This window comes from Delphinus delphis, chromosome 10, assembly GCF_949987515.2.
Source record: "Delphinus delphis chromosome 10, mDelDel1.2, whole genome shotgun sequence".
NCBI classification, from domain to species: domain Eukaryota; kingdom Metazoa; phylum Chordata; class Mammalia; order Artiodactyla; family Delphinidae; genus Delphinus; species Delphinus delphis.
This window is the reverse complement of record NC_082692.2, coordinates 4,567,134-4,593,520: the sequence shown is the minus strand read 5'-3', so window position 1 is coordinate 4,593,520 and position 26,387 is coordinate 4,567,134. Positions and strand designations below refer to the sequence as shown.

General features: G+C 48.3%; 1 protein-coding gene across 1 annotated transcript in view; it reads right to left on the bottom strand.

Moving 5' to 3' along the window:
• Positions 1-26,387, bottom strand: part of LY86 (lymphocyte antigen 86) — a 49,176-nt gene that overhangs the window by 1,901 nt on the left and 20,888 nt on the right. The window contains exons 2-4 of the mRNA XM_060021595.1: positions 22,716-22,802; positions 21,332-21,460; positions 2,079-2,131 (exon numbers count right to left, since the gene is read on the bottom strand). Coding sequence (XP_059877578.1) covers positions 2,079-2,131; positions 21,332-21,460; positions 22,716-22,802 — 269 coding nt within the window. The remainder of the gene's footprint in view (positions 1-2,078; positions 2,132-21,331; positions 21,461-22,715; positions 22,803-26,387) is intronic.

Below are 26,387 nucleotides of genomic sequence, written 5' to 3'. Positions count from 1 at the left end.
ACACACATACTCTGCTTTAAGGGGCGAGAGTATGTAGGCAACAGGGCCCACCTGTGGGCAGGAGGAGAGGATGATGCCCAGAGAGCAGGGGTCTTTCTGCTGTTTGAAGAGCGCTGGATTTGTCAGGTAGGAGTCTGTAGTTGCACCCTTTGCACTTACACAGTTCAGGCCGTACCTGCCAGTTGGCGTCCAAGTTGGAAGCCCAAAGGGCCTCTAAATTCTGAGTCAGAAAGCGGCAGCCAGATGCCTGCTGCAGGCAGCGCTTCAGTCGGGGCCGAGGGGCTGCTTGTGTTAAAAAGAAAATAACACCAAGACACTGAAGACTGACTGCTGAGTGGAAAATTTTTCGGCCAAGCGGGAGTAGAATTAGCACAAAGCCCATCTCTGGGGGATTTGGCGGGAAGAGGCGGGATCTGGGGCAGGTCTTTTAAAACCAAACGTCTTCACACCATTTCTGTCCCATATTAGGAAGCAAAGTCTCTGAGCCTTGCAGGTTGGCTGTCAGCCAGGGGCGCCGGGCTGGTCTTGGGCCAGCGTGGGAGCTCAAGTTGGGGATTAAGGCCTCCAGCTGCCTCTGCTGCATACGTGACAGATCACATGTGTCCACTCTGCTTCTGTCCCCTGTCAGGCCTGGCTGGGGTGGGGTCAGGGCTGGCCAGGTTTCTGCTCCCCAGGCCCAGGCCCCAGAAGGGGAAGAGGTAGGAGGGCTGGGCGGAGGGCATCTGTAGATGCTTGAACAAGGAGGCCAGGGGCCAGGTGACCTGGCCTTGTCTCAGTCTCACGTCGGGCAATGCCCCCGAGGAGTACCGTCTGTTGTTGAGGGACGCAGGTAATGCGCTCACTCACGCATCCCAGGTGGTTGCAATAAAGCTTTTTACATCTCTGCTACCTTTTCTTTCAAAGTGATCCTGTGACTTTAAGTTCTCTCGCCTCTATTTCATAGCAATTGCTAAGAGTAACTGTTTTTCTTTAAAAGTTAATAATGCAAGACTAAAGTTAATTGTTTGCAAATTTTAAGTCAATCTCCAGTGGAGGTGTGGCGAGGGTCCAAAGGAAAATGGAGGAAGAAAAAGAATTCAAATGGCAAAGATTTAAGGCAAAAAACTACGTGAGAGAAATTGTCTCACATCCTAGACGGGAAGAGAGTTTGCGCAACTCTCATATTATGCTGAAAGGCCTGAGGAGAAAACTCTGGAAGGCTGGACACTTCCCAACTGCCAGAGGAGTACTAGTGAAAGTCCAACATAGTCTGGAGACTTGATGGCTTGAGACTGAGGAACCCAGAGGCTGGGACAGAAAGGAGACATACGGGGAAATGAAACGAGTTCAAGAGATTCTTTATGGAGAAGGAGATTCTTTTCTAGAGTCGTATCAGGTTTCGGAAGATGCAAAGGATGAAGTTGAAGACCAGAAAATGAAAATGATTACATTTTTGTGACTCTTTGGATGTATTTCTGAAGGATGCTCTCAGGAGTAGTGTGTGGCGAATGGATCGCTATGTCAGAGCTGCTGGAGTGCAGCTGTTTCATAAAGTCACAGTATATTGAATGAAAAGGAATTAGAGGAAAAATCTACTCGTAGCTGTGAACCTCAGTAGTGAATGTGCAGGACGTGGTCATTTTATTTGCTGGGTAGCTCGTGAATCCTGTGCGAGAACAGTAACCGGGGAGCTTTACGCTTTCCGGGCTGTGTGTTTCTTACTTTCTCTGAACGAACTGCCCATCTGTGGCTGCCGCCCTTACCTCAACAGCTCTAGCAGTGTGGAGGTTCCCCAGACAAGGCCAACCTGCAGGACAGGGCCCCAGGATCCCTCCCCACGGGAGCTGTCTACACAGGGGCTGCCCCACAGGACAAAAGTGTTAAATAACCAAAATGCCGAAACCTGTGCGTCAGGCATTAGTAAGTGCCCACGACGAGGTAGCCGCTTCACTGAGAAAGGGCTTTCTTCGTGACGGGCCAACAAAAGCTTTACATTTTTAGTTTAATTCGCTCCTCCACCTCCTCTGCGTCTCCTTCTTTAAGAAACTGCTAGATACAGTCATTAAGGAACAAAACAAAACAGAAAACCAAAACCTTACCTCAGGAATTTCAAATCCAGAATTATAGACAGGGCCGGCATAGGATATCTGCTCTGGAGAAACAGAGAAAACACACGTAAGGTCATTCAATCATTGAAAACAAGAACGATTTGCTCTGTTATCTGTGATTGCTGTGCTCTGGGGATCCATTGATGAAGACAAATGTCTCTGTGCAAACGTTGTTTATATGCTAATGAGGAGACTGAGGGAACCTAAATCCCTAAATGAGATAGCATCCAGACTGTAAAAAGTGCGAGAAGGAGACACGCAGGTCATGGGAGGGAGGCAGGTGGAGGGACGGTTAGGAGGCCAGGCTGGCCCTGGGATGCTCCAGGTTACATCCTAAGACAACTTCTGACAACTGATTGACCTTAGACAGTTCTGATCTCTTTGGGCTCAGTTTCCTCGTTTTTAAGATGGGTATAATAATGACAATAACAGAGCTGAGAGGAATGAGGAGAGTTAATCAACATAAAGCCCTGATAACAATGTCTGGAAAGCCCTCAATAAATATTTACTAAAGTTACAAACTGGGAGATGCCATGTTTTGAGAAGGCGGGCTGGTCCGGGAAGGCATCGCTAAGGAGACGACGTTGCATGATACGATCTCCCTGAGGGAGGAGCGTGAGGCAATTATTATTATTATTATTGAAAACTTTTATTTGATATTGGAGTACAGTTGAGTAACAACGTTGTGTGTCAGCTTCAGGTGTACAGCAAAGTGATTCAGTTACACATATACACGTGTCTCTTCTTTTTCAAATTCTTTTCCCGTTTAGGTTATTACAGAATATTGAGCTGAGTTCCCTGTGCTGTACAGTAGCTCCTTGTTGGTGGCTATCTATTTTAAATACAGCAGTTATTTAAAGAGCTGGATGAAGAGCGCTGCAACGCCGCGGAATAGGGACAAAGGCCCTGATGTGGAAAAGAATTTGAGAATGTGGAAGGATGGAAGGCAGGTGGATTTACCAAAGCAGAGTGAACGCAGGGGTCCATGCTGGGAAGAGATTGGAAAGACTGAGGGGAGGCAGATGTTCCAGGACCTTGAGAGCACAGTGAGGAGGCAGGTGGCAAAAAGTCAAGTGAAGATACCTAATCTATGCTTTGAAGAGATCGTTCCGCTGTGTGGAGAGGCCTAGAGTGGAGGCTGTTTAGTGGCCAAGGAGAGCGATGGGTTGGTGAAGCATGGTGGTAGGAGGGAGATGGAGAAAAACTAATGGAATCAGGATGGTATCGGGAGGGTTTGGGACTGAGCATCTGGGTAGATGGGGTGCCATTCACTGAGATGGGGGAGGCTCGAGAAGAAGGAGTGTGTGTGTGTGTGTGTGTGTGTGTGTGTGTGTGTGTGTGTGTGTTAACTAAAGAGCCCTATTTCTGGGAGGTGGTTATTAAGGGTCCTTGAAAGCAGTTGGTCACATGACTTTGGAATATGGGGGAAGAGGTCAGGGATAGAGCCAGGACCTACTGGAGTCAGGATGAGGATGAGACCTCCCCTAAGAAGACAGACTTAATGGGCAGAGAAGGGAGAAGGGCCAGGACCACTCCTGGGTCCCTCCAACATTCAGGAGTTAGGGAGAAGAGGGGAGGACAGCCAAGGAGACTAAGAAGGAATGGCCATGGAGTGGAGGGTAGCCAGGGAGTGGAGGGGGCAGAGAAGCCAGGAGGTGGATGGTTTTCAAAAAGGAGGGTACAGTCAACCATGTTGAATGCAGCTGAGAGTTTATGTAAGATAAGGACAGAAATGTGCGGTGGACTTGGCAACATGGAGGTCATTTGGTGACCTTGACAGAAACACTGGAGAAGTGAGAACAAACGCCCAAATGGGGTGAGTTGAAGACCAATACGGAGGTGAGAGAAGCAGAAAAACTGAATGAAAACTGGAGGAGGGTGTGGGTTAAGAAGGTTGTTTCTCTAAGATGGAGACACTGTACCATATTTGTTAATGATCATACAAGTTAATGATCTTGAGAGAGACTGAAGATGCAGAAGAGAGGAAATAATGGAAAGGATGAGTGTTTCAGAAGGCGGGAGGGGAGGGATTTGCCCCTGAGGGGAGCACAAGGGTTGTTCCCATGTTTATAGGAGAGAAAACAGAGCAGAACAGGTTCAGACGTAGGCAGATCTGTAGATTGGCCAGTGGACCAATGGCAGGCTCCTGTCTGATTACTTCTGTTTCTTAGTGAAGGTCATGGGCAAAGAGGTGGAGGAATGTGGACGGTGCGGAAGAAAGTTACTTGAAAAATGACAGGATTGCTAGGCAGTGTTGCATTTGTTTGTTTGTTTGTTGTTTTTTGGGTTTTGTTTTGAGATTTGTGGCATAAATTTCAAGAGACTGCAGTCAGCCCAGATGCGTATTTTCTCAGCAACATTCAGTAGCTCTGATCAAGGGTAGAGGGGGTAGATGGCTGAGTTGGGGTCTTGCTGGACAAATGTAAGGAGAGGAAGGCAAGGCTGTTGGGAAGAGATGCAGGGAAGTTGATGATAACAGACCATGGAATCTGAGGAGGGTACGGGAGATGATGACGGGAAGAGATGCAGAGAAGTTGATGATAACAGACCACGGAATCTGAGGAGGGTACGGGAGACGATGAAGGCGGGAGGGGTTGATCGATAGTAAAATCTGCGGTGGAGTCGGCTGAATGGAGTTTCCATCACTGCGATCCACGACCTAGAGTACCTGAGCTGAAGGGTGTGGTGAAGCCACAGGGAGGACGGCTTGACGGCGAGATTTCAGAAATGGCGCCCTTGCTGCAGTGACCACGTGCAGGGCTCACGTGGGAGACAGTGCTGAGGCGGAAAGGGGGGCTTGGGTGTTGGAGGTGAGGGGGTCCAGGGGCTGAGACATCGTGGTGCTGGGTGGGTTCGTGTCAGTGTTGAATACTGAAACCTCAGACGGTGGCCGTCTCCTCTGTGATCCCCCAGCACCGTGCACTTAGCATACGACGAGCAGGGTGGCACAGACTCTGGGGCCAGACTATCCGGGCTGGGCTTGAACCTTGACTCTTTTTCTTGCCAAGTAAACGGATTACGTAACATCTCTGTGCCTCCGTTTCCTTATCAGGAAATGGGGTGATAATAACATCCACCCCATGTGTTGTGCACGTTGAGCACACGTAAGACTCTTGTAACAGAGTTCGAAGAGGGACGGGCGCATGGTAAACACTCAACTAGGACTTGCCTAGTTCGTCCGCCAACCCACACTACTGGCGTCCATTTAAAAGAGGCCAGGCGCTATGCTAGGTGCTGATGCCACAGTAGACAAGAATGTTATGTGAACCACCTGAATCACTGAGCACCCAGAACTCTACCCAATTGTTTACAGGGCTGTCTCCTTCTCCGGTCAGGACCTCTGTGTCTCCTGGTTTACACAGCTCCCTGTACACTGCGCAGAGCTCAACACACGGCTGGGGTGCAATATATGGTTAATGAATGAGGCCATCAAACGAGCAGACCCAGAGCCAGGGTGCGGTTTGCCAACCAACTTCATTCTTGCTCACGCTATTGTAATCCTCCTTCTGCTGGAAGGGTCCAGGCCTGGCACGTGCTGACAGAGAAGACAGGATTAGGGAAGGAGCCACTCAGAGCAGCCAATGCGGTGATGACGGTGGAGGGGTGGTGGGGGAGGAGGCAGGAGAACAAACGCTTATCGGTTTATTGATGGCGTTGGGTGCCGGGCTCCTTAATGGCACGGTGATTTCCTACCTCGCCCAGCACCTGCTGCTTAACAGCTGCTCAGTTAGTATTTGGAGACAGACCAAGCTCTCCCCAATTAAGGGGCAGGGGCAGTGGCGGCGTGGCTGGTGCCAGAGCAGCTGCCCACATGGAACCATGTCAGGGGCATGAGGGTAACCTGAGACCTGAACTTCTACCACAAGACCTGTGCCTAGCATAGCCTTTGGCTTCTGTTCAATGCCCATGTCCTACCCTTCCTTCCCACGGTCACTTCCTGGTACCTTGCAGGGATGACACGCAAACCTGGTGGGGGGGAGGACATCCCTATTTCATTGCTCGAAATGTACTGCTCCATTCGTTGTTAAAAGGAAACATATTTGTTTGTGGATATAAGCAAGAGGCTTATTGGAAACTGCTGCTCTGTACGATGTGGTATTAGAAATAGAAATGTTGAGGTCCTGAATCATATCCTCAGGAATCTTCCAGTGCGACTGGGGAAGAGTCAATGACTAGCTACAGAGTTAACTGTGTGAGGGGTGAGCAGAGGGTGTGGGCGGTGGACCTAAGAGAGCAGAGAGCTCAGCGGGGCTGCCGGGTTTCATCTGTAGGGCTGGAGGGTCTATGGCCCCAGGGCATACCGTTCCCGTTAGGATCCATGCTGCCCCTGGGGTTGTGCGGCACAGGGGCCCGGCTGCCAGTACGTGGTTTCTTTTTAGGACGTGATCTATTATCTCTTCCCTAGTGTACACTCTGACCCGAGTCAGGACGATCTGAGCAGAGGGTCGAAGAGACTGGGGACCCATCTACTCTGGCAAGAGATGCTTTGCTTCATTTCAGCCTAGAGCTGTCCACTTGCAGCCTTGTCGCTGATTCTGGGACTCCTAGGTAGCCTTCCAAGAAAATCCCTTTGCTTTTGTTGGCTGGACTAGGTTTTTGCTGCCCGCAGCTCAGGGACCATGGTCGCTAGGGGCAGGAACCAGTTAAAATCCCTCATGCTGGCCCTTGGAGAATGGGACACAGCCGACTCAGGAGCAGGGTGTGAGGACGGGAGTGAGTGTGTCCATCCATGTCACGTCTGGTTGGATTCCCTCGGACACGTCTTGTACCCACTTCCTACTTCTATCTAGTGTTCTGAGGTGACACAGTGCAAACTGCTTGACCCTGGAGGCTGAGAGACGGGCTCAGGGCCCAGCTTTCCTACTCACTAAGTGTCGATGGGTGATTTGCTTTTAACTATCCTGCGACTCAGCTTCTGCGCTTGCAAAATAGAAATAGGAACACCTCACCTGCAAGGCATTGAGAGGACTCGGAACTTGTGTGTCAGCTCACGGAGAAGATTGGGGCCCCCAGGAAGGGTAGAGACAGCAGTTGTTCGTTGTACAATTATTCACTGGATGTGAAGGAGAGTGAGGTGTGATGGCTGGCGTAGGGGTTGCTGAGAAACGCACCAAGGCTGGGTTTGGGAACCTTCCTCCTGAGCCTATGTGCGGAACTGCTAAGTTCTGCTGGTATCTTTTTTGTTTTTCTTTTAACTTCTGTTTTAAAAAATGTATGAGTGCTGTTCTTGGAAGAACACCAGGCGAGTGATATCTAGCATTTTGTTTTGCTCATTTAATGCTCTAAGATTTGCTCATTTGTGCTTCACTATTAAGGTCCTTTACTGGGATGAAAGAGTGTCATGAACTAGATCCTCTTCACTTTACAGTTTCAACTGGAGCTTTTCTGGGGACCCACGAAGTTCCTGAGAGTTGCTGCAAGTAACTCATGAAACTATCTTTTTTTTTTAACCGGATGAAACAACACCTTCCTTTTTCAGATCATCTCTGATTCGGAGATTCCTTTAATTAACATCCTCACACTCCAAGTTTTTTTTTTTTTCTTTTTTTTGTGGTACGCGGGCCTCTCACTGCTGTGACCTCTCCCGTTGCGGAGCACAGGCTCCGGACGCGCAGGCTCAGCGGCCATGGCTCACGGGCCCAGCCGCTCAGCGGCATGTGGGATCTTCCCGGACCGGGGCACGAACCCGTGTCCCCTGCATCGGCAGGCGGACTCTCAACCACTGCGCCACCAGGGAAGCCCTTGATCAGTTTTTAATTGCAGTGAGTTAAAGAACTTCACCTTCTGCCTCTGAATACTTGAAGTCATTTCTGCCGGTCAGCTTTTCCGGGGACCCAGGTCTCTGTGTGATTGGCACGCAGTGTCTTTTTAGAGAGGAAATGGATTTTAAAATGTGGAAATTAAAGGTCCCAAAGAGTGTGGATCAGACTGATATGAGGCCGGGAGCTGCTCAGCAACCGGGGCGGATCCTGGCCCGGAGGGAAGTGCTTGTTGATCGTGTGGATTTCGTTAGCTGGAGTCTCACCATTTCCCAGCCCTTGCTAGTATCTTACGGGAATTCCCTGCGGTCTTTCAAACTTATGACAAAATGTCATCAATATTTAAGCATCATTAAGGTTCTTGACGGTGTAAAAATACTTCGAGTTACAATTTATCAAAAATAGGCCGATTGTATATTCAGAGCAAAGACTTTTTTACATGGATCCTTTATTCATTTACTCCTGTTTGACCCCCAGGGACTGGGGGGCAGCGTTGAACTAGGAGGACATAGCCCACGTCCTGCCGTCCCGTGAGTGGGCGGCGTCATGGGGTCCAGGAAGCGTGAACAAGGGCTGCTGTGGGCAGTGGTCCCAGGGTGAAGAGGGAGGTTCCAGGCAGACCAAGAGCCTCATCTCTGGAGTGAGAGGGAGTGAGCGCTTTACTCGGAGTAAACTCTACACTTGTCGCTCCTCTCTGCCTTCGGGCATTTCCTTAAAGGCACCAGATGCAGCCACTTGTGAACCACGTCCTCAGCTCCCGAGCCCTGACCGGCCCTGCTTCCTTCAGTCTCCGACCCCAGAGGGTGTGTCAGCATCTCTGGTCCCACAGGGCAATGCTGAGCTAGTTGCTGGGTAGGGCCCTCATTTAAATTAATAAAGAACCTGCCTGGGGTGGGGACACAGAGGAGTGTTCACTGCCTCTGGGGTGGATGTGGCTATAGATTGAACCCCTGTGCGGCCCCAAAGCCTTGAGGTTCTATCAAGGTTTCAGTGGATTCCGGGCAGGGGTGGGCAGGTAGCCCCAGGCTAAGCCAGGCCCAGATCTGATTTTTTTATTATATATTTTTGGTGTGTCCTGATTGGTCAGCTTCTCTGTCTCCTGGGCCATGCAGCCTGTTACCCTCTAGAGCCTCGGCAGGTCCCCCCTGAGGGGAGGTCAGAGGAGGACTTCTGTGCTGTGAGCATGCCTGCACCATCTCAAGAGCGATCCTGCAGCTACACTGGTGCAGTAGGGCAGACGGGGCCACAGGGGATGTGAGTGGGAGCGGAGACTCCCAGTGTCCCGGGCCACGTCCCTTAGCCCGCCGTGGAATCACGGCAGCCCAGGTGGCAGCCACCACGCTCTCCGACATCCTCCCAGGTCAAGGGCTTCCCACTTTCCTGCTGCTCAGCAGCCCACGGAGGGCGACCGGGTGGTGCAGGACCGTGTCCCCCGGAGGACGCCCTCAACCAGGGAGGATTGGAATCCAGGGATAAATGCCCGCAGCCTTCTGACCTTCAGAGGGATGATTCTGAGACACACATCTCGGTTCCCCAAGGGTCCAGTGGGCCGACCCTACTCCACGCTGGCAATCAGGTCCCTGACACATCGCTCCCTGGCTTTTCCTCCTGCCCCGAGTCCGTCTCACTGCTCTCTCACCCTGCTTCCTGACATCACTATCCAATAAACTACCCCCCGAGTCCTTGTCTCTGGCTTTGCTGTGGGCGGGGAGGGACCCCAAACTGAGACGCTTCCTGGCAGAAGGTACACTTTTCCCAGTTTGTATGAAGGCCATGTAGGAGCTAGAGGTGGTCCTGGAAAGCTGGCTGCCAGTATATTTGGACCTGTTTCTGGCGATGGAGCCACGCAGCCTAGAATGTAAATCGGAAGCCCCTGGAACCTGTTCTCTGACTTTAGCCCCAAAGAACAGGAAGGAGGGTGGATGCCCTGGGTCGTCCCCGTGACGGCTCCAGCATCACCCTTCCAGAGAGGTTACGGCGAAGAGAGAGGTGAGGACCGCCGCTGTGCCCGGAAGAGGGTGAGCTGGATGTGGGTGCGGCTGGGAGGGCGCCAGCAAGTCTGAGGGAAGAGGGAGCAGAGAAAGGAGGGGAGAGGCGCGTGGCCAGCCTCGCGGGCTTTTTCCCCTTCATTCAGCGGGATGGAGTTGTACTGTCACTGAGTAGTCCGCCCAGTGGTGTAGCCTGTAATATATAAAGTAAACTTGAAAAACCTGGAGTTGAGAGCTTTGGGATTCCTTGGCATGTCAGATGACCCTTTCATTGGGAGGATCATTTCTGCTGCTACTGGGGGCTCAGTGGTTAGAACATGATCAGTTTCATCCCCAGCATATCACGAGATGTCCAGCCCGTTGTTGGCCCCTTTGGCTGCGTAGAGGGTCAGCCTGTTCCAGGAATCGTAGCTTGTCCTTGTCAGAATCACAGTGGTACTTTGGAGCTCGTGACTATCTAATCAGAGTTTGGGCTCCTACACAAGTTACCTTAGTTTTGCCCATGCTGACTACTTTGATTTCTTTCCCTGTGCATTCAAACAGGCTTGTGAGATCTTCTGTATGACCCTTTTTTTTTTTTTTTTGCGGTACGCAGGCCTCTCACTGTTGTGGCCTCTCCCATTGCGGAGCACAGGCTCCAGACGCGCAGGCTCAGCGGCCATGGCTCACGGGCCCAGCCGCTCCGCGGCATGTGGGATCCTCCCGGCCCGGGGCACGAACCCGTGTCCCCTGCGTTGGCAGGCGGACTCTCAACCACTGCGCCACCAGGGAAGCCCTGTATGACCTTTTACTACTAGAGAAACCTACTGTTATTTATACTTGGAGACATTCACTGTGTACTTGCAATGGATCATGTATAAAACTATAAAATGAGCATCCTTCCAGGGCTTACTCATTCATGGTCCTGCCATTCCACCTCTCCAGCTTGTCACCCCGCCCTTTTTACCCTAATATCACGCTCCCTCTTCTCAATGACAAACTCCTATCATGGCTCATTGTCCATCTTACTCCCTTTAGAGAAATGTTCTCACACGTGGGTCTTGTCACTGACTTCTAGCCACATAGTTTTTTCTCTGGGCAGGTGACATGGCAGGTGGGAGCTTTATGGGGTCTGGGAAAGGGCGACAAGAACAGCCCAATAAGGCAAACCTTTTCTGAGCAGTGATAGGATCCCCTAACCAAGAAACCCGTATCTTGCCCCAGCTACACGAGCAGCTATATGATCTGTGAAGTTCTCAGAACTGTGACTTCTCGGAGGGCATGTTTCATTGAAAACATACAGAGTATGAGTTTTCCTTGGATTATGGACAATGATTTGGCCTCTTCACATGGTCACGGTATGCAGAGGTCGGACAAGCTGTGCTGGTTTTCCATTTGGAGATTGTACAGGCTACTGATGCCCTCCCCCTGCCCCACCAAAGATGTCCATGTGCTAATTCCCAGCACCTGTAAATACTACCTTACAAGGCAAAAGGGACTTTGCAGATGCAATCATGTCAAGGATTTTGAGTTGGAAGATTATCCTGGATGATCTGAGTGAGTCCAGTGCAACCATAAGGGGCCTCATAAGAGGGAGGAGCTCAGAGGGAGAAGGTGAGGTGAGGATGAAGCAGAGAGGAGTGATGAGGCTACAAGCCAAGGAATGCCAGCTGTCACTAGAAACTAAAAACGTCGAGGAAATGGATTTGCCCCCGAAGCCGTCAGAAGGAACACAGTTCTGCTGACCCTGATTTCAGACTTCTGATGTCCAGAACCGTAAAAGAATACGTTTGTGTTGCAACTTACTGAGGTCACAGTGATTTGTCACAGCAGCAGTAGGAAACTAACACACTGATCTTGGACTCAGAGAGGGGTCAAGAGTGGTGGCTTGTTTGGATTTGGGGTCCCAGCAAAGGGCCCTTTGGAACCAGGACACCAGCATAATCTAGGATTTCAGCAAAAGAGAAGGTACCCGGGCCTATGGCTGGACCAGAGAGTGAAATTTCTAGCATAAATTCATACAGCTGAACTCAGGACAGATGGTTAAAAAAATTTAGAGCCCTATAGAAACTACCAGGTCAGTGACGTTCAATATAGCATTCTGCAAAGATGCGACTGTTCTATATCTGCAGCATTAAATGTGGCAGCCGCTCTCCACATATGGCCATTAAGAGCTTGAAATGTGGCTAGCATGGCTAAATTTTTAACTTCATTTAAAAGTAGATGATTTAAATAGCCATCTGTGACTAGTGGCTGCCATATTGGACAGTGCAGTTTTAGGTCAGCACTGTCTAATAGAAATATAATGTGAGCCACATTTGTAATTTGTATTTGAACAAAGGAAACAGAAACAAGTGAAATTAATTTAATAATGCATGTATATTGACCTGAATATTAAAAATATTATAATTCAATATACAACCAATATAAAAGTATTGATGAGATATTTTAAATCCTTTTCTCATACTACTTTTTTGTACAAAGTCTTCAAAATGTGGTGTATACTCTACACTTAGAGCACATCTCACTTTGGACGGGCCACATTTCTGATGCTCAGTAGCCACTCAGGGCTTCCCTGGTGGCGCAGTGGTTGAGAGTCCGCCTGCCGATGCAGGGGACACGGGTTCGTGCCCCGGTCCGGGAAGATCCCACATGCCGCGGAGCGGCTGGGCCCGTGAGCCATGGCCGCTGAGCCTGCGCGTCCGGAGCCTGTGCTCTGCGACGGGAGAGGCCACAACAGTGAGAGGCCCGCGTACTGCAAATAATAAAAAAAAAAAGCCACATGAGACTAGTGGCTACTGTACTGGACAGGGCTAATGATTACATCACGGTGGTCCAGGAGGTGAAATGATTTTCCCCAACTTCATTTCTCCTACAAGGATTTTTTGTCTTTGCTGCCCAGGTTTCCTCTGTGAGACCTGTAACATCTGGCAGTAAGAAGGGAAGGAGGATTTGAACTTTTTTCCCTACCAAGCTAGTTTTGGATTTCTGTGGATAAGCATTTACTGTGACTCTCAAAGTACAAATTGTGCATCGGTGGGCTGATTAGATTCCCAGAAATGGAAATGAAGAAGATGGTGGTGGGAGGAAAGAGAAGAGAAGAAGTTGAGTTGATCTTCAGGCACCTGTGGCGGCCACAGGAAACGGCAGTGTGACTGGAAAGGATGAAATAGGCATCACGGAGTGTGGCCTTCCTCAGACTGGGGTTCTCAGAGCTCCCAGGCTCTTTGTTACCAGCAACCCATGGGGTCCAAGCTTTGGAGTGATCCAGGGGAGCTGGAAGTTGACTTCTCAACTAGCTTCTTAAATGATTATTACACGGAAGTGTAAGTCACTGAATCAGATTTATGAAATTCCACAGCAGGCCGAGAATTTGTAAAGGATCCCATGTTGTCTTGGAGAATTAAAAATTCTTTGGTCCTAGGTCATCATTAGCCTCAATATTCTGGGCTCAACAAAAACAAAGAATTGATGGATTTCAAAGGACAAGTTCGACACGTTCTTGGCTCATTTATAAAAAGGCATGAATTGGAAGATGGAGGGAAAGCTCCCAGGGCTACAGGATTCCTTAACAGGCCATATGCTTAACAGGCAATATGTTTTCTTTCTTTTTTCTCACTTTCTTTCTTTCTTTCTTTCTTTCTTTCTTTCTTTCTTCTCTCAGTAAAAAAAGTCATTTTTTTTTTTTTTTTTGCTTGGTCATTGCGGGCACCCTCTCTAGGGTGACCATTGTTTCTATTGTTTGTTTTGTTTTGGGCAGTTCAAGGGTGGGCATTTTCTGCCAATGCAATAATAAACCACCGTTTTTGCTGATTCTCCATGAACTTGCAGCAGCAGCTGCTGCCTGGTTATCACAAGCAGGAAATCCACAGCTACCTGAAGTATGCAGACAAAGAATAAAACATGAAGAGAAGAAAGGCTGAAGGCTAAACTGCTGGTGAGTCAAATTTCCAATTCCATGAGAAATGCAGACAGGACTCTCTCCTCAGGCGAAAGGGGGCTGCGTAGGCTCTGCTTCGTCAGCCACCAGAGAATACACAGCTTGGACCAAAGTCAGGCTCCTGCTACCTCTGAGGAAGAAGGTCCTAAACTTCTAAGCCTCCAAGGCTCTGCTGCCTCTCCAGGCCTTGTTCAAATGCAGACTTCCACGCTGAGAATGACGACTTCAGGGGCTCAGAGCCCTTGCTTGAGAAATCCCGCATCAGCTGCAGCACGTCGCTGCCATTCATCACTCGCTGAGGGCGTCCTGTACGCCAGGCTCTGTTCTAAGGGCTTTGTATATATTGTCCGATTTTATCCTTACAACAATCCCGTGAAGCCACTTGTACCTCCTTGTTGTCAGATGCAGAAACCAAGGCTCAGGGTAATTTTGCCTGAAGTCATGTAACCATAAGGGACAGTAACGGTTCGTCACTATGTAAGTGTGGCTTCCAACCCTGTGCTTATTCGTAACCAGGCTAGTGGTTCCCAAGGTGTGGTCCCTAGACCAGCATCATCAACCTCATCTGGGGACTTGGAAAATTCTCAGGCTCCTCCCCGGAGGTGCTGAAGGGGACACTGGGGGTGGGTCCAGCAAGTTGGGGTTGAAGAAATCCTCCAAGTGATGCTGAGGCAGGTTCGAGTTTGAGAACCACTGGACCGGGCTAAGCTGCCCGCTCTCCAGGGGTGAGGCAGGCAGCAGAAAATCCTTACAAAGTAATATTGGCTTTGGCGGCATGCTGCCTGCAGCTCTAACATGACAGTGAGGATGATGACGGCAGAGAACCTGTGTGATTCCCAGGTGGCGGAGAAGCATCACCCCCTCCGGGGGTCTGTTGACTCATCCAGAGGAAATGGAACCAGGACACATGAGTTCCCACGTAGGCCACACTGTCATCTGGGCTCTGACCAGTGGTGGGTGAAGGACAGGCCCAGAAGCTGGGATGGGGAGAGACTGAGGAAAAATCCCAAGGACCAGCAGAGCAGAAAGCCTGAAGCAAAGCAACTTGGAGAAGCAAGAGGTCTACAACGGCCCAGAAATCGAAGATGAGCAAACAGGCAGGCGATGCTACCCCAGAGAAGATGTATTCTTAAACTGAGGCCTCAGGTGAAGCCACTTATTCCCCTTCTTTTAGAGCAGAAATCAGTGACTGAGTTCCTGGGGCCTGCATTTATTAGTAACGTGTGCCGGGAATGCAGAACATTTGAAAATTGAGGCCCGAGGTCAGGCTGCGGTGTGCTTGGTAGAGGCTTTTGGGCCACTGGCATGGATAAACGGTGGAGCTTCTTCAAGGTAGCACTTGCCTGGAAGGTGTTTTGTCCTGTTTTCTCCTATAGGTGCAAGGTATGAGGCATTTTGCAGAAGGCGTTTGTGGGAATTTTTCCAAATCGAGGCAATTTCCAAGCTTCTTCCATTTCTTAGACGCGAGAAAAAGAGCACTTAGAAACAGAGACAGCAAGGGCAATGGAGCTCTAGCTGATGAAACGTGAATTGCTGATCTGGACAGAGCCGTTAGGACTGAACTCTATAGTTACTGTCAGATTGAGAAGCCTTTGCAATTGATGGTCTCGGGTGATGTCCGGGCTCACGTTTTCAGTGTGAACCAGGACAGACAAGAAATGCCCAGGTTTTTCAAGAGGGAGAGAAGACAGGTGGCTGGCATGAGCGCCCACTAAGATTTCACCTTCATCTATTCATAGGTGTGAAATCAGTGAGATGTGCAGGAGCGTCCCTTAGCTGCCGTCAGGAATAGTATCTGCCTTGCGGGCAATGTCAAGTCAGACCTGAAAAACTGTTCTCAGGGGATCTTCTCTGCCGTCTATTGAAATTCATCTAATTATGATGTATTCCCCACTTTGGACAAACACTGAACGTAGGTAAGCTTGGATTTACACAAAAGATAAACTAGGGAGCAATTATTTCTTGACTCATCAGCTTGCAAAACGTGTCACTATCATACTTACTTTAATTCCAAGCTTTCCCGATGCATTTAAAATTAAGTCCACAACTAATGTTTGCCTGTAGCCTATATATTGCACGAAGTGAGGTATGTCAATATCTGCTGTGTGTATCTCATAATAGATTTTTGCTCCTTCTGGAAAGCGGTTGTTGCACATGGTCAGGGATGGGTGCACCTGCGTCAGCAGTTCTCACGGGACTGCTGTCTTCTCTGCGATTCTGACACATGTATGACGTCAAGTCCTCTCATCATGTTTCCTCCATGTCAATGACAGCCGTCAAGTGTCAAAGAAGAGCCCTTACCCTGAAGGTCTCCTAGTTTATGATCTTATGTATCCTGTGCGTACGTGTGCACACACATGCACATGTGCACACACGCAGGCACACGCTATCTAACCACATGGAGATTCTACCGGCATTACTCTTATAACTTGAGACACAGACCTACTAGAGAATGGACTTGAGGATATGGGGAGGGGGAAGGGGAAGCTGGGACAAAGCGAGAGAGTGGCGTGGACATATATACACTACCAAATGTTAAATAGATAGCTAGTGGGAAGCAGCCGCATAGCACAGGGAGATCAGCTCGGTGCTCTGTGACCACCTAGAGGGGTGGGATAGGGAGCGTGGGAGGGAGGGAGACGCAAGAAGGAAGAGATATGGGGATATATGTATATGTATAGCTGATTCACTTTGTTATAAAGCAGAAACTAACACACCATTGTAAGGCAATTATACTCCAATAAAGATGTTAAAAAAAAAAAGTTTACTGCAGCTTCCCTCCTCAGGGTTAGTAATTAGGTGTGGTCTCTAGGGACATTCAATTTAATCCCAATTCAGTCGTAAACATTGATGGAGCCAGTCTGAAAGCATCAAGACCAAGCAAAGCAAATGGATCTATATGACCTGATGCCAGGAGGAGAGAAAGGAGCAGGAAGTAGAGTAGGAAGTAAAACAGGGGCCGAGTTTGATTCCTGCTAAATGAACCCACAGCCAGTAAAGGGGGCTGTGGGAACACAGGGAAAGAGTACAGAATGGATACGAGATGATCCAACACTTTGATTCAGATTCTGTGTAACTCCAAGTATCATTGAGTGTTAAGTAGATTATGATTCTTTTTTGAAAACTCTTATTTACTATCCGGAGGGGAGAGAATTCATCCTCTCTAGTCTTTCCTACAAAGATCAACTAATATTTAAAAGAGCAACCTTGTAAATTTATTATACTAACGAAAGAGATTTCCAAAAAGATGAAAATAAGGTTCTGCAGTGCCACCGTTCAGAGGTAATCATGATTAACACCCAAGTGTATACTGTTGCAGAGTGTTTTGGTGTATACACTTGCATACATTTTAATAAAAACAAAATCCAATAGTAGGTACTCTTCATGGCAGCTTCTCTGTCACTTAACAATATTTTTATGAGTATCTTTTTATGTACCTTCATAATCTCCTACAGCATCACTTAAAAGCACAGCAGATTGTACCTTTGTTTGGCTGAAAAATTGGCTGAATTCCGCCAATTCCCTATAATTGGACCTATAGGCTGTTTCCCCCAAATTATCCATCACACCCTAAATGGGAAGGTCAAAAGAGCATCATTGGCTCTTCGAATCCCATGTGCTTTTGCCTTAGAGCTAGCTGAGGAGGATGCAGAAGAAAAGGCAACATTTTATTCACACAGTCTTATTAAGCCTGACCCATTCTGCAGTGTTGTCTGGCTTGGGGAGCAGCCGGCTGGGTGCAGAGGAATGCCTCGTAATGCTGTGGAAACATAACTCAACTGTGGCTGATACCGTACGTACTGTGTGGCCTGTGGTGGGGACACAAGTCTTGTCACCGCTCTGCTGAGAAGGACCTGCAACCCCGGAGGCACTCAGCTTTCTCCTTAATACATCACCAACCATCACTGGTGTTTGAGCTGGAATTGACCTCACTGCTCATTGGTGCCGTTTTGTCCCCTTTTCTAATCACTTCTTTTCAATAGAATCATTCCTGCAGTAGGCTTGTGGGTGGGTTAAAACAATTTAATAACTCTGAATGTAAGATTTTACTCTTTCTTGGCTTATGTAATTTACATAAGCATTTGTTTATGCCGCATTTGTGTATCGCTTTTCTGATCAAATTTCCTGGCGATTCCGCAAGTTTGGCTTCTCAGTCCCCCGTTGCAATTATTAACCCCACAGCAAGAAAGCCAGTAAATGGCTGCAGGGCTGCCCAGTGTTCAGATAAGATAAACACCACCCTTTCAAGCTGCTGAACTGAATTGGACGACCTCCGTTTGGGGGAATAATATCTCTTCCGTTTTGTTAAACTTATTAAAACCATTCACGGAGGAAAAACTAGTTCAGTGTTTTTAAACTTGGAGGACCAAGATATTTACTAGGGTTTGATGTGCTTTTTGCCTGTGGCATGCATAAACATCATCAGATGGTCACTTCTGAAGTGGGCTGGTAAACTTGCATTTAGTCCATCATATGCAAATTCAATTATTTATTATTCGGTGCCAGGCTCTCTTTGTCAGGTCTGCAGAGATAGAAAGGAGCAAGAAAGATTCCCCCTTCCTTCAGGGAGATCACAGTTTGAAGTGTCTTCCTTCAAGGAAGACTCACACGCACACACACTATATAGTATAACTTCAACTGAGATAAGTAAGAATGTGATACTCCAGGAGGATCCAGAGGGAGCATTTCACCAGGCTGGGGGCTGGAGGAAGGTTTCCCAGAGGAGGTGATCCTTGAGTTAGGTCTGGGCAGAAGACAAAGGGGGAACAGATATTCGAGGCCAAGGGGACCATCAGAGCAACGTCATGTGAGTGAAAACACAGGGTGTGGTTGGACAGTGGCAAATGACTTATGATAAAGCTGGCGCCAAGGGTGCATCCTCGTGGGGCAGCATGTGTCTAGAAACAGGCTAGAGTCCAATGTGTGATGAACCTTGGTCACTAAAGGACTTAGACTTTGTTCTGTAGAGATGGGGACTCTTGGAGTCTTTTGGGAAGAGGGGAGACGTGATCAGATCGGTATCTGAGAAAACCATGCTGGTGGCAGTAGGGAGGGAGGGGAACCAATTAGAAGCCATTTCTGTCATCCAGGAGGGAGATGGGGAGACTTTATCCAGGGAGTAGAAGGAAGGAGGAGTGAAGGACAGCCCAGTATGTGTCCTTTCTTACTAAGCTGGCGGTACTTCCAAGCATACCACTATGCCAGTATGCTTGGAAGAATGCATACCAGACATTTGGGTTCAAGAATACTTATTTGGGAAGAACACTGGAAAGATAAGCCAAAGACAGGAGATAGGACAGTAGACGCTGGCTAGAGGTATCAGCTTATGAAGACGTCAATCTTTCTCAGGGGTCTTATTATTTAGTTATCAGTTCAAGACGCTTTGAGGTCCTCCAAAACATTCTGTAAACTCAGGAATGCTGGCAGACCAGCACCATTTTATGCTATATTATATATAGCCTCTAACTGGCTTTCAAAGAACCTAAGGCAATCAGGAAAGTAATTCTGTATTAAATTTCCCAGATGGCCCTGTTCCAGCAGGTTGAATCCATTGGGAATGACCTCTACCCATCCAGTTTCCTTGGCATTTTATACCTCTTTAATGCAACTTGGAAGAGTTGTCTTGTGACTCTCCAATCCCTTCAGACCGTCATGAATGGCTTTGAAGGCAGAAACTATTTTTGGTTCATCTTCAGGCTCCCCAAAGTGCTTGGCATGGAGTAGGGACTTAGTGTGGAAGGAAGGAAGGAAGGGAGGGAGGGAGGGAGGGAGGGAGGGAGGAAGGAAGGAAGGAAGGAAGGAAGGAAGGAAATGGGAAGGAGACTGACTGTAGGGTGAGGAGTTTGGTACAGGCATGGCCGAGGGCAGGTAGAAAAAGTTAAATAGGGGCCAACTCATGAAGAGTTCACCGTGCTAGGGGAATACATCAATGCACCCGATTAATCAGAAATATTTCCAGTAAGTTGAAAAAGGAAAACTGACTAATCATTCTTTGGTAGGTTAGTTAAGAATTTTAAAATGTCCTGATTCGAAACAAAGACAGATCACTGGCTAGAAAGAGTTCTTAAATAATAAATTTTAAATAAACTCCTGGTCAAAAGCACATTCATACATTTCATTGTTTGTTCTTTTGCTCATTCATTCCTTAGAAGCCAAGATTACGGCTCTGGAGCCAGCCTGTCCAGGTTGAAGCCATGGGTCCCTCACCAGCTCTGTGACGGCACAAGGTCCTAAAGCTCTGTGCCTTGTTTTCTGCATCTGTAGAGTATTAATAATACTAACTCTTGAGGGTGGGGTAGGAAGCAAATGACTCACTGGATGAAAAGCTCTTAGAACAGTGTGTGCTACCAGTGCTTACTATTGCATTAGCTATTTCACTGTCTATGTGCTGTTCTTAGCACTCCCTATGTATCAGTGCATTCAATATCCTGGGAATAAGAAGGTGGAGATGGTAGCACCCCATCCACAGGAAGTCTACGGGGGATGACAAATGAGAGTGAGCGATTGGAGGCCAGCATGGCAGGTGCTAGAACTGAGTTATGAGTCCCACACTTCGGGGAGCAGAGCGGAGGGTCGCGAGGGAGGACTGAGCTGAGGCTTGTCGCCTGCACATCACAGCCAAGTCCAGCCTGCTCCTTCCAGCCAGCACGCCCTAAATTCCCCCATTTTCCTGCACAAACCTCCCTTGTCTGCATCCCTTAGGATGGGAAGGGGACCCCAATTCTTCTCGATTGTTTGTTCAGAAAGCATAACTGGCTGATTTCTCTCTAGTTTGCGTGAAATGTGGAAATAGAGAAGCAGGTGTCTGTGGGCTGTGGGATTAAGGGGCTGCTCCCCCTTGGCCGACGGGGACGGGAAGGAGGCCCTGGGAAGGGGGACGAGAGCAGCTTCCGGGGAAGGTCAGTCACAGGTCAGACCCAAGTTTTAGTTAAATACACAGAGGCATCTCAGGGCCTCAGTGAAGACGGTGGTGAGGACAAAGGAGGACGTGGCGGGGGACAGGCCAGAGTGGGGTACGACTAGCAGAGGGTTGGGGGTTGGTGAATTGGAGAAAGAGGAGATAATACAGCGGGTTTCACACTTCTATTCAGTATATTTTGAATCAAGATACCTAATGTCCCTATTGGACATTGGCTCAAAGGGAATGACCACAGTTCAACAGTGACATTTGGAAAGCTTCATTTTATCCCGCCAGCGTATATCGAGGAGACCCTGCCACTAAAGGGATCGCTGACGAGAAGCCTGGAAACACTGAATCTCAGTGGATTTGGGGAAGCTACTGGTTCTTTCTGTCGCCAGTCATTTTTCACAAGGTGCCACCACTGACAGTAACAAGTTTCTCTTTGTAAACACCCGATAGGCACGTTTCATTTGCTGTTCACACTCCCCCGTAAGGCAGGCCCTGTGGGATGGGCCGTGTGGTCGTTTTTACACAACACGTGATGATACGTGAGGCTAAGCTCGTCCACAGGTGAGGGGGGAGACCCAGACGCCGACCTGGGTGTCCTGACCTCCACCGTGAGCTCCTGTCCACCTCCCTCTGGGCCTCAGCCAGCCATCAGCCAGCCAGACACCTACCTCCTTTCCTTCTTCCGCAGAAAGAAAACTTGGGTTGATCCACTTCACAGATGGGGTAGGAGAAGTTCAGAATGGACAGGCCTTTACTGAAGAGAGCAATGTCCAGAAACAGCTCCTTGATGTCCTCCCCTGAAGGGAAAGGGAAGACCAGCTTTCCTGTTAGTGTGGGGTTTGCTGTCCATCACAGTGTTCAAAACTCATAAAAGCATGAGCCAAAGGACCTTTCTTTTCCAGAAATCTGCACTGTATGGGGAACAGTTTTCTTTTTTGGTAAAACAGCACTGGGGCAACGCTACTGGGACAGCCCTGGGGATGAAATGCGGCCCTTTCACGAACTTCATCTGCTTGGAGCAGGTAGCTGACCTGCTCCCCTGGCCTGATGCCATGGCCCCTGAATGTGGCGGCCGGGGGCCTGGCTTCCACAGCTTCTCAGCTACGTAGTCCCAGGTGCCTCCCCTGAGAGCAGTGGGCTGTGGTCCAGCCTGCCTACCCTCACCGCTGATGGCAGGCAGACATTGTCCCGTTGTCACACAGGAAGCTTCCAGCTGCTCTGCAGAGCTGGCTCCCGACTTTCTGCCTTTTTCTCCATCCCTCCCTTTTATGTTTCACTCACTCCTCCTTCTATTCCTCTTTCCTCTCTGTCTCTCCCTAAAGCATCCATGGAGCTGCTGGTATAGAGCCCAGAGGCTGTGCAGGGTCTGGACATATGAAGATGCATGAGAGTTCTTGGCCTCCGGAATGTTCCCTCCGTTTCTCTGGAGCGATCCCACATGCTCAGTTTATTAACTCCTTCTGCCCTGGTTTTGATGAATCTGTGTTAGAAAGGAGATACACTAGCAGCTATAGCAATGTAATGACCAACGGTAATGACACGACCACGTAAAAATAAACAATCAGAAAGCATTCTGGCTCATGGATTGGGGTGCAGGGAGAAGATATTCCATGTCTTTGCCTGTGTCAAGGTTTAAGAACTTATAAGAGCTATTTGGGGAATGAAATAATGCAAAGATAAACCATGCTGCTGGTTGTGGCTTGTTTGGGGCTGAGATAACTAAGCAAAAAAGGTCTCTCAAGCAGACACCAACATTTAGGCTCAAAATATTTTCTTTATTTTGCTGCATATACTGATTCCAGGTGCTTGTAATACCCAAATGAGTGCCTAGGGTCTTTTTGGTACAAAAGCACAGCATCAAGTGAGAGTTCTGCTCTACCTGGATATTACCCAGAGAGAGAAATGGAAACGAAAATGGCGCTAGAGTTAATTCCCGAGAGTGATGGGAGCAGTGGTGTCGCCACAGCCGCCACAGTAAACACGGGCAGCTGGGCATCTGGGCCGCGAAGAGGTTGTGTAATGTTTTATATTATGTCAATAATTTTTACTTACTCAGAATGATTCCAAATCTGATGTTGATATTTGGTTTTACTTGTTTGAGACACTGGTCAACAGACAAGCCAAAATCTTGTAATGCGTCTGCCAAGAAGAAGACAGCAGATTAGGTGTGAGGACACTGCGCATGCTGCAAGCTCGTATTCAAAATGTACAGCAATTCTTTTTTTAATTATTATTATTTATTTTAACATCTTTATTGGAGTATAATTGCTTTACAATGGTGTGTTAGTTTCTGCTTTATAACAAAGAGAATCAGCTATACGTATACATATATCCCCATATCCCCTCCCTCTTGCGTCTCCCTCCCACCCTCCCTATCCCACCCCTCTAGGTGGTCACAGAGCACCGAGCTGATCTCCCTGTGCTATGCGGCTGCTTCCCACTAGCTATCTATTTTACGTTTGGTAGTGTATATATGTCCATGCCACTCTCTCACTTCGTCCCAGCTTTCCCTTCCCCCTCCCCATGTCCTCAATACCTGTTTTATACCTTCCTTCCTCCCTTCCTTCCTTCCTGTATCCGAAATACTTTTTTTTTTTTTTTTTTTTTGCGGTACGCGGGCCTCTCACTGCTGTGGCCTCTCCCGTTGCGGAGCAGAGGCTCCGGACGCGCAGGCTCAGCGGCCATGGCTCACGGGCCCAGCTGCTCCGCGGCACGTGGCATCTTCCTGGACTGGGGCACGAACCCGTGTCCCCTGCATCGGCAGGCGGACTCTCAACCACTGCGCCACCAGGGAAGCCCCAATTTTTTTTTTTTTTCGAAATACTTTTTAAAGTATACAAGCACGTATGACTTTGTACTTTGCTCTTTGACTTGTCCCACAACAATTAACCTAAACACAGAGCTCCTAGAGGCAAGAGCCAGTGTTTGTTTTGTTTGTATTGTTTTGCTTTCCATGTCCTTTTCCTTCATGTTTCCCACTGGGCCCCAGAGAGGACAACTGATTTTAACTGAGAGTCTGTGTTATGTGAGTCACTGAACTGTGCACTTTACGAGCTATCGACTTAATTCTTCAGACTCCCCAGTGCCTAGCACAGAGCCCTGCAGTCGGACACTCCATAAATGCACACACGAGTGGATGAATGGGCTACGTATGAAGCTACCTCAGCTTCAAATCCACCCTCCAGGGCTCTGCTGTGTGAAGCTGGGGGCGCTCTTCAACCACCACGTTTCTCCTTTGCCACCTGCCAGAGATGTGCCGGAGGTCAGACTGGGGCTGAGCGGGCGAAGGACTTGCTTCTTCTTACCTGCTTGCTGATGCTTGAGCGTGTCGCCCGGCGATGGCCTGTCACCCTGGCAGTGGCTGTTGGTTCCAGTGTCCAGCTATCCCTCTCTCTCTCTTTTTTTTTTTTTTTTTACTTTATACTACGCTTTATTTATTTTGCCTTATTTTTTTATTATTGGAGTTTTGCACCTTCTTGGCATCAGCTGAGGCTCAGCTCTACTGGCTCCAAGCTTCTGTGATGACGGTACCTCGGAGGCCATCACCCCTTCCCCAGCTGGCAGCGTCTCAGCACCTCAGGCCCTTCTTTCAAGCTTCCAGGTTCTAACAACCCTAACCTCTGTCCTCTGCTCATAGCCCTCTGGGAGCAGCTGCTTCCTCACTGCTTCCTTCTGCTTTTCTGGTTCTCTAACAACTGCTTAACCAACACTCTGTATTAAATTTTCTCCGTGGAGATGACTGACAGGGTCTCTGAATTCCTGACCGGACCTAGACTGATAGAATGAATGACAATCTTGAGAGATAGGCGTGACTGTCCTTATTTCACAGGTGGGAAAATAAAGACTCAGAGAGGTGGTGCTGACTTACCTAGGTTCAAGAACTAGAACGTGGCAGAGTCAAGGTTCAAACCCAGACTTAAAAACAAATAAATAAGACGTTGCCACCCAGTACTGCACAGAGGCACTCACAAAGTAGAGCCTTGAAGACGTATGTTAAGTTTCTGATTAGTAAGATCGCCTGGAACATTTGCATGCAGACATATGGCATTTGCATGCAGACATATGGCATCTGGCGGTTCTGTTTCATAACTGGCTTCAATTTCGGCTTAGCTATGAGCTCACATTGTCGATGGGAGCGTTCCAGACCGTTTAATCATCTACATCGCCGACCTGGAGGGCATATAACTGTCTGTGATATCTGCCGTGGAAATGAGCACTAGGCTATTCAGCCTTGCGAATCTAATCTAGGTGCACTTTCGTTTGATGAACCCCCCCTACGATCTGGTCACTAATTTTCTGGGGGGATAAAAGCCATTTTCTCTTATGCTTAGTTTAGTTCTTCACTGGCATCTTCGTGTCATCCCAGGGTTTCGTCTTGGAAAATGGGACCAGGGGGTAAGGAGACAATTGTTTCTGCCACACATTTGGCCCTCGGGATCGAAAAAGAGACCAACGAACAGACGTTTGGGAACGTGCATCCTCAAAATTGTGGCAAATTGAAGTTGCGATCTGCGGAAAGGTAAAAGAGGCTAACCGTGTGTCGCTTAGCTAATTAGCAGGTGCAAAATTACACTGTGCTTATCAATATTTTAAATGTATAGATGGAGAGAATAAACTGAGGGCAGGAGAAGGAAATAAAACATCTCCCTGGCACTGGAAAAATATTCTTGTTAGGAAAATAATCTTAATAAGAAACAAAGTTAAAAAGGAAGCAGCAGATTGCTCCTCTCTGAGGATGTGAGTATAAAAACAGAAAGATAGATTGCGTAAAAAGTGCTTAGGGCTTTGGTGCTCTTTTCTAGCAGTTATTTCAATTTTATATTTGAGAGCAAATTTTATATTTAAGAGTGAATTTTATATTTGGGAGTGAGTATGCACTTTGCAGTTGTCTTGGGGAAAATGACATCCGTTCCTCCCATCCCCCCAATCCCAGCCTCACACACTTATAGTCTTTCCTCTTTTGACTTGTATTTTCACTCTGGCGCTTGGCATGCTCTATACCAGGGGTCCCCAACCCATGGGCTCTAGACCGATAGCGTCCAAGGTCTGTTAAGATCCGGGGCCACACGGCACGAGGTGAGCGGCGGGCAAGTAAGCGAAGCTTCATCTGGTGCTCCCCATGGCTCCCATTACCGCGTGCACCACCCCTACACCCCCAAACCCCCCACCCCCTGTCTGTGGAAAAACCGTCTTCCACGAAACCAGTCCCTGGTGCCAAAAACACTGGGGACCGCTGCTTTACACGACATTATATTTTCCTGTAAACCTCTACTAGATGCTTCAAGGCAGGCTCCCCTGCTTCAGGGCCCAGCATAATATCTTAAGATTATACTAGGTTCCAAGTAGTGGTTTGTTGAATGAATAATAGAGGTTATCTGTAATCAACTTGTGCAGAACTTTAAAGCCAGATTTCTCAACCTTGTCACTATTGACATTTTGGGTCAGAAATCTTTTTTGGGGGGTGGCTGTCCCGTGCAGCAACACCTCTACCCACCAGAAACCAGTAACATCCCAGCCCCAATTCCAGCCCAAATAGGTTACAGACATTGCCAAATATCCCCTGGGGGACAAACTCGCCTGGTGGAGAACCATTGCTTTAAAGAATTGTTTTCTCAATTGCCAGACAAATGCCTCAGAATCACCTACCAAAATTCAAGACAGTGGGTTGCATTTTTAAAGGAGTTCTCCTTATACAGTGTAAGAATTGACTGGGGGCAAGGGTGG